This window comes from Cariama cristata, unplaced genomic scaffold, assembly GCF_000690535.1.
Source record: "Cariama cristata isolate BGI_N322 unplaced genomic scaffold, ASM69053v1 scaffold29939, whole genome shotgun sequence".
In the NCBI taxonomy this organism is placed as follows: Eukaryota; Metazoa; Chordata; class Aves; order Cariamiformes; family Cariamidae; genus Cariama; species Cariama cristata.
The window spans coordinates 5,748-14,215 of record NW_009636783.1 but is presented as its reverse complement, the minus strand read 5'-3'; the positions used below and the strand labels follow the sequence as shown (position 1 = coordinate 14,215).

Sequence of the window (8,468 nt, the reverse complement as noted above, 5' to 3'; positions counted from 1 at the left end):
CCTGCGACACGGGCAAGGGTGTGCGTGCACTACCTTGTGCAGTAATGTCCCGCGTCTAGCTCCCCAGCGGGAGCCGGCCCTGCCCGGGGGGCACCTCCGCATCCTCTGGGTTGGGTGGGAGCACCCCCGCCTTCCTGGTCGTGAAGGGGGCACTCGATAGTCCCGTTTCATTTTCCTTCCAGTAAGAAATCCCTCTGCGCTCTCTGCTGCGTTTCTGCCTCGGTTCTAGGAATTGTAAATGCTGCCCTGGCTCACAGAACTACTTTCGTCGTCCGACCCTCGGTGGTTATTGCCAGCCTGGCTGAGTTTCCAGCCAACACTAGGTTCTCTTCCTCTACAAAGTCTCGATTGTCAATGTGTCCTCCTGGTTTTGTGCAAAGTAGCGTTGCCTATTTAGACACTTTTCATAGGAATAGATATATGGCAGCTCAAGGTTGGACCAGCAGTATTTTTGGATGTAGTACCCAAACTAGGTAGTCTAGTCTGGTTTTAGGGCACAGAATAGCCGGTCTGGAGGAAGTTTCTGTCTGACTTGATAGGTTGGCATATTCAGCAGAAGGCCTGAACACTGTCACTAGTGAAATGTTGATGTTATTCCAACATAAGGCAAATAGTTTTATTGTATCAATAAATGCATTTTAAAATCTGCCATGCTCTTGTCTGCAGTAGGGCTTTTGTGGGAGTGAGTTAGAGGGCTCAGCTGCCAGCTCTGGGGTTAGAGATGTATTTCTTTTCATTAGTTTTTTACTTCTCAGTGTAATTGACTCATCCCTAGTCTTGCATTACCAAGGCTCACTGAAGTCAGCAGGCTTTGAGGCAGATCCCATGTAGGCAATGAGGAGATAAGGGGAAAATATGAGGAACCCTTTCAGCTTTTGGTTAAAGCCAGTTGTCCTCTGTTACCTGAACTACATTTGGGAACCTAACTATCAGTGAAGTCTAGACAGTAATCAACTATAATAAATTTTTCCTTAGCTGAAAACAATGGCAAGTTTGGCTGAGAAGACAGAAATCTTCTGCCAGTTAATCGGAAAAAAAAATGTTTATGTATTAGAAAAAAACTTGAGTGCAGTTTGTGATACTATTTCTAGACAGTTGCTTCAGTTTTTTAATGACAATGTGCCATCTGTGTTTTTCTTATGTCTTTCACAATAGCAGTGGACTTATCCCTCAGAAGAGGTAAGGTTTTTTGCCTTTTTCACCAAGCCTGCATGAGTGTTAAGTTACCAGAGAAACACGGGTTATGCCTAGAGATGTATTTTTAAATACTGCCTTTGCACTACAGCCAGTTTTAATTTCTATGTAAAATCTTAGCAGACTTTGTGATTCTGAGTACTTCACTGTTCAAAAATTCCAGTACAAAAGGTGTTTAAATTCCTACTCTTAGAGTGGCCATGCAGGCGCATACAAGAATAAAGAAAAGCCAGCATATATCCCATGGAGGGCTTTATAATGACCTGTCCTCACATTCCATTTGTTCTGAGTACCTTACAAATGTTGCTAAATGTTTTTCTTTAAAAGCATGTAGGTTAGCAGATTGCGTCTGCTGTGTGTTTGAAAATAAATATTTACTAAGTAAAACAAAACTGTTTGTTTACACAGTCTAAATATTGGGACTCTTCTGCGGAGAAACATACAAATGCATAATTTTAGATTGTGTATCTTTTCACTTTGGTCTTTGTTTTCCTTGTAATCAAAATAAGCCATGCTGCTTCATGCATGAGAAGGTCCTTGGCTTATGACAGTCTGAAAACAGACATTGTTTACTTCCTGGGCAGTCGGTAACATTACAGTGCAGAGCAATGCTTACAATTGGACTGTGTGAACACATCTTGATTCGCTGCAGTATATACTCCATGAAACTATCACATACACCCCAGAAGATAAATTATTGTTGTCTCTGTGTAAGGAGATCTCTAATTTTAGCCGTTTAAATTCCTTAAAAATAATAATGATTAAAAAAAACTTCCTTGAACACTTGTAAAGGAACGCTCTTTTTAAAAGTTTGTACATGTCGGCTTGCTCTCTGGCACAGCATTGCTTCTTTGCAAGGAACTCCTGGGGTCTTCAAATCACAGAAAATTCATGAGGGAGCTGAGAAGTGCAGGACATGAAAGAACAGTACTGTGTAGATCAACCTAAGCTGTTAAGTGGAGTAAGAAAGGTTTGGAGATGCCGTTTGCCAGCCCAGTAATACAAGAGGCTTTACCTGTGTTGTGTTTTCCATATAAACTATCATACAGCGCAAAACTCAACCAGATGGAAGTATTAGCATTCACTTTTGGAACTAAAAGGTGTAGTTTCTGTAACAGGTTTCTTTCCATTTCTGCAGGACAGACAATTTGCCGGGGTGGAACACAGCAACCATGCTACAAAATAGTTTATTTTCATGATGCTTCACGCAGGATCAGCTATGAAGAAGCCCACCTTGCCTGCAGAGCTGATGGTGGACATCTAGTCAGTATTGAAACAGAAGCAGAGCAAAGACTGATTGAAAAATTTATTGAGAGTCTCTTAGCTTCTGATGGAGATTTTTGGATAGGGCTTAGGAGGAAAATGGAGGAGGTAGACAATAGTACAGAATGTCAGAACCTCTACTCCTGGTCAGATGGCAGCTCATCCAAGTTCCGGTAGGTACTCGTGAGTGAGACTGGGAAGCAGCATGGTCAGGGACTGTCACCTGCCTTCAGCAGTCAGAAAGGATTCTTTCAAAAGAGTCAAGCAGTGTTGTCCCAGCTGTCATCTGTGTTCCTTCTGCAGTTGCTGAAGAGTGGTAGTATCTCCAGAGAGCAATTCATCCCGTCCAGATGGAAGGGGTAGACAAATTACCCTCTAGAGACCCTGCTCTCTCTTTGTTGCTCTATAGAAGACACTCAGAGTGTCTGCTTGGGCTCGATTGATAATTTTTGATTGCTAAGAGGAGGTGGAAGAACAAGCGACCTGGTCTTAAAAATCTCTGATTAAGCATGTACAAAATATGTGCTTTGACCTAAAGGTTCCTGCACTTCAGATCCCCTGAAATTTTGTCCCTGATGTCCTGAGTGATGGGTCCTTCTCCTCCTACTTGCTGAGGGAATAGCATTTTTTTCCTGTGAGATGGTAAAATTGGAGAGCTGCAGTATTTATTGTAGACTTGAGAAATAAAAAATTTCACAACACTTTCTAGATTTCTGCCTCCTTGTCTTAAGGCAACAACATTTACAGCCAACGCAAGTTTGCTGGAGTTGTTTTCCCTACTTTCACATTTCTGTTCAGCAAAGAACCGAAATATGTTTAGCCTCAAAAGTTCTTTTTATTTCAATCGTGGGTCACAGTTTTCTAGACAAAAGACATTCTTAGATCCAGGCCTACGAAGTCTGCCTTTCTGTGGTACAGAAGTTGAAAATCTGCTCTGAAAATTGCCAGGTTGATGAAAGCCTTACCAATGAGGTGCCAGCTCTACAGTGAACTTCAGGTGTAAGAGAGTTTTGCCTGGCAGATATTTACTATTGCACCTGTGATTAAAGTAATTTTAAAAAATCAAACTATACAATGTTCACTCATTATCCTAAACTTCTTGCTGCATTTACAGTGATTGAACTGCAAATTTTGTGAAATAACCCAAACATTCTTAAATGTTTTATGGCAACATGTCATATGTATGACAAGTCTGCCTTTGCATTCTTCTTTATATTGGACATGTGTAAAAATACCTTGTTATTGTGAACCTTATGCTTTGGAAACCCATAAGGGATTTTAGTTGCTCTGTGCAGGCATGAATAAAACAGAACCATTTTTAGTACTGTTCAACTTACTGAAGTTTCTCCTGTGGTTCAGATATTGGGGGTAGATAATAGGGAGCTAGAACCAGATCTGCTGCTGCTAAGAAACAGACATAGCTTTATTGCCTTTCATTGGTGACACAGAGCTTATTTATGCTAAATGCTAAAGCCAAGGAAAAGATCAGGGGCAGGGGGGCACTAGGGGAGGAAGGAAGTGAGGGAGGAATATAGCATTGTAATGATTGAAAAAAATACTGCTTTATTATGTGTGGGTTTTTTCCCCATGTTGAATACCTTGGTATATCTGGAATTATTTATATTGTTTGGATCAGCTTTCAGAAAGTGCTTGGCATGCAGAACATTGCTTGTTCCAAAATCAGTGGGTATTGAACATTTTTCAAAATCAGGACACAGTCTTAGAAGTGTTTCTCTGGGATGCATAAAATGTCTCTCAGTAACTACTGTATTACAGAGTGCTAAGTAGTGAAGCTTCTTTCCTATGTACTGCTTGGAAAGGCCTTACATAGTTTTCCAGTGGTGAAATTTATTATTAAAAAAAAAAATATCTCTGCAAGACAGGGTTTTTTCATGTTAGTGTTTTTCTAGACAGTGAAAAACAGATCCTGCTTTAGCTTTTTGATTTTCTTATTAAATAGGTGTCACAATTTTGCAGGAATTGGGCACTGAGGCCAGAGAGCAAAAATCGTTTTGATAGATGGTTTTGGACAGATCTGAAATTGTGCAGAGAAAGTGAAAGTTCTCCTGAGCTTTTACTCAGCCTCTCAGAGGCGTTTCAGGCAGTGAGGTACTCAGCCCTCCACTCCCTAATATTTGTTGAACACCTTGCTGAGTCTTCTTTGAAAATTAAGAATTCCAAAAAGAGAAGATACACTGTAAATAACTGTGTTGTTATTGTTCCTACTTTTACACAGTGGAAGCAGAGGGTGAGGGTAGGGTGGGGTGGGGTGTGTTGAGCTGTAATCCTCTTTGATTCTGCCCTCTGTGGTGCCCTGTACGCTGTATTCCCATCTGAGCTTCTGCAGTGCCATGGAAAGTGACGTCAAGTCTTACTTGACATGTTTGTTGTATATTCTTAGGAACTGGTATGTAGATGAGCCATCCTGTGGGAGTGAAGTCTGTGTTGTGATGTACCATCAGCCATCTGCCCCACCAGGTGTTGGAGGTCCTTACATGTTTCAATGGAATGATGACAGATGCAACATGAAAAATAACTTCATTTGCAAATACTCTCTTGGTAATGAGTCATTCTGTAGCTTTAAAAACCAACCTGCTCCCAATCCCCAAGAGGAGGTATGATGAGATTGCAGTAACAGATAAGGAAACCCTTTCTTAGCTTCACTGGAAAGATCTGGTAGAAGACAGATATCTTTAAATTTATACAAGGCCTGGGGAAAACAATCTCGGTATCTAGTATCTGTAGCTGCTTGCCTTGTGACTTGTATGAATTCTCAGGGGATTTTTATAAAGTATTTGAGATGTCAAATGGGGACTGAAGGAGAGAGAACACTAAAGGGTGTTTATGTTATGAGACTATGTTCAGTACATTTGATCTCCCTACTCAAGCTTAAGAAGAAATTGTGCATATCTTTTTTCTTTTAGAGAAGCCAACGAATGCTCCAATAGAGAATTCTCAAAAAGGTAAGTTACAGATATTTGTTTGGGGCTTTTTTTAATGATATGCTAACTTTCTGTAGAAATACTCTTTGTTACATTCATTGTCAAGGACACTCACAGACTGAAAACCTACTGAGCAAGAAGCTTGCCTGCAGTTTGCACTTTCCTCGTGCTATTCTATAATCCATTCTGGAGGAACACAATCTTGCTGTTACTGATGCAGTATCTGGGACCGCTGGTCATGCTGCAGAAATCTAAGCAAAAGAGTACCAGTGCACCTTACACATCTTTGCAGCCAGCAGTCTCTTCAGTCTCCTCTCACTCTCACTTTTTATGGTTCTTAAACTCTTTGAAATAACATCTGCGCTATTAATTAAGCTGCTTCTTTCCAGATGTTGTAACAGAGCCCTTGAACCCAGTATTCCCAGAAGAACGGCATAAGAAAGATGCTAATGTAACAGTTGTAGAAACCAAAGGTATGTTGTGCATGCAACAGCTGGCCTGTCCTCTCTCTAACTGTGCAGGTCCACATTTCTCATATGTGGCTGCAAACAGTCAACATTTCAGTTTGAAGTGTTTCACCCTAAGTGTAGAAGACTGAATTTAGACAACTGCACGTGGAAAAAAAAATACCTTCCCTCAAATCTTTTCCAGTACAAACCTAAACTGATTGCTTTGGCTACCAAAATATTCTAAATCTAAAGCTGTGCAAAGTATTTTGGGTCTGAAAAGGATACTTTTAAATTACTGAATCACTTTTTAATGTCTAAATTGTTACTGGTTTGTTTGGAAGTCTATTATTAACTATGAAAAACTTTTTGTTTCTTCTTACCACACTGACTTCCCCCCTACAAATTTCTGGATCATAAAAGACATTTTGTGCTCTGAAATCTTTTGGCTGGGGGTTCCTAAGCTTTTAAAAGACAGCATATCTCATTAACTTGCACTACCATTGCCTTCTTACAGTGAGACAATGAGGCTTGTTAGTTCCTCATCTTGAAGATTTGGGCTTATTTTACTTTAACCTGCTTAACTAGATGATTGGTCTCTGTTAGACTTGCTGCCTTTGAGAAGAAGTAGATACTGCTAGATTATGAACAAGACTAGAAGCCCGTTGAGGTGTGATGATGCAACTTTTTTTGCAACTGTTAGTTTTTCTATGAAGTTCTGTCTATGTGGAATGCAACTGGACGTGAATAAAAGCCGGAATCTCATTTTTGCCCCTAGAACCTTTTCAGAGTCTTGCCTACATCCTTATTCCCGGCGTTCCTGTGCTGCTTCTCCTGATAGTCATTACAGCCATCTTCTGGTTTTGGCTTTTTGTGAAGAGGTAAGTGACATTTTTGTGTAACAAGTGAACCTGTGATATCTTGTCCTGGTAATCATTTTACAACTAGCTTCAGGATCCTGTAAGATGCTCTGGAGAATGATTTCAGCCACATGAATGTTTAAAAAGTGGCATGGATGCTCCAGGTGAAGTTACTTGTGAAGTAAAATTTTAAGTAAATCACATTGTGCCGTTTTATTACATTCACAGACATAATGTAGTTAGGGGATAGTGTAAAACAAGATCATGATTTTGAAGTGTTGGCACTTAAGTTTTCTTATCAAAGAAAATATTTGAAATATCGAAAGATCCCCTTCAAAAGTGAAAAACATAGTAATAGAAATAAAAGGATACACGTTTGAAGCAAGTAACGTTTACCAATTTCCTCTCCTTGCTTCCCCTGTGTGCACAGTACCTCTGGCGGGGATGCAGGCTGTGGTTTTGGGAGCATCAGTGTCAAGTTCTGCTGCCTCAGCATCACAGTAGGGTGCAAGGGGTACCTCAGCAGGTCCTGCCATGGGATGACCCCAGGAGTGCAGCCTACTGCCACAGACCTGGAATGGCAAGTTAATAACAAATGTCATCCTGAGTCCAGGCTCTGAGTGTCAGCTTTCCTCAAGGGTCGTCGTTAAATTACTGTAAGAGTGATGTGGTAGTGTGTTGTATTTGCCTGTGTAAAAAAGCATATTATGACTTGTCCTCTTTCCTCCATCCCTAAGGAGACAGGAGCAAAGAGAACCAAGCCCAAAGGAGGAAGATGCATGGCTGTCTAACCTTAGGAGGAACAGTCCAAATCTGGATATTTACAAAGTAATCAAGAAGCAGTCAGAAGCAGATCTGGCTGGAACCAGGCCTGATGCTAAGAATTCTTCCTTCCGTATGCAAGAAGATAAGGTGCTTGACAGCCTCTCCAGGGATTATGATGATGCAGCAATAAATACATCAACGAGTGGCTTTGTGACATTAGCCAGTACTGAAAGTGGCTTTGTGACCAACGATATATATGAGTTATGTGGAGATCGTGTGGGGAGGAGCAAGGAGTCGGCCTGGGTGGAGAATGAGATTTATGGATATTAAGGAAATGGACAAAAAAAGCCTGAAATATGGATGACAAAGTGACTATCAATGCAAGTTAACCTGCCCTCCCTATGCATTTGTTTTAATAGTAGTATATGTGATGCTTATCCTGGTTTTGCATTGTCCTTTATTCTTCTCCCTTTTGAAAGAATATGGGTTTTTAAAGATCCAAACTGAAAAGAATGTATATATTCTGCTTTGCATCAAGTCCCCTTAGCCCCAGCAATGGCTTGTTAATACTCTTGATTATTTTTTGTACTCCAAAGATAAGCCTTTGAAACTAAAGGACAATCCCAAATCCCTATTTATTTAACTGACCTACTCATCTTCAAAGGTGTTAAAAGTCAATCACTGGTCACACTTGGATTCTCATAGGTGTCCCCAAGAAAGCTACCATGGTTGCAAGTTGGTTGTTATTCCCATGTCAGCCCATATCCCAGCTGTGCTGGCCTCGCTCAGCATCTGCCTGTGATGCTGACAGACACTTCACAAGAAGGAGAGTAGTGTGGTTTCTGCTTCTTTGCCTCTCTCCTAGTTCTTACTGCAAGGCAGTGTATGTGAGATACAGTACATAACTGTGTATTACTTATGCCATTAGGTTGGTTTTTAAAGAATCCCAGTAAGTGCTTTGATGTCATAAGGCTAACTATTTTCCCCTACTTATCCTC

General features: G+C 40.6%; 1 protein-coding gene across 1 annotated transcript; it reads left to right on the top strand.

Annotated features, from left to right (window-relative positions):
- Window positions 1-2,332: 2,332 nt before the first annotated feature.
- Window positions 2,333-7,800, top strand: LAYN (layilin; the record flags this gene model as incomplete). The annotated part of the gene is made up of 6 exons (XM_009708054.1): window positions 2,333-2,630; window positions 4,859-5,013; window positions 5,518-5,550; window positions 5,789-5,872; window positions 6,624-6,726; window positions 7,443-7,800. Coding segments are annotated over 6 exons (1,031 nt in total), but the record flags the coding sequence as incomplete, so codon positions are not given.
- Window positions 7,801-8,468: the final 668 nt, after the last annotated feature.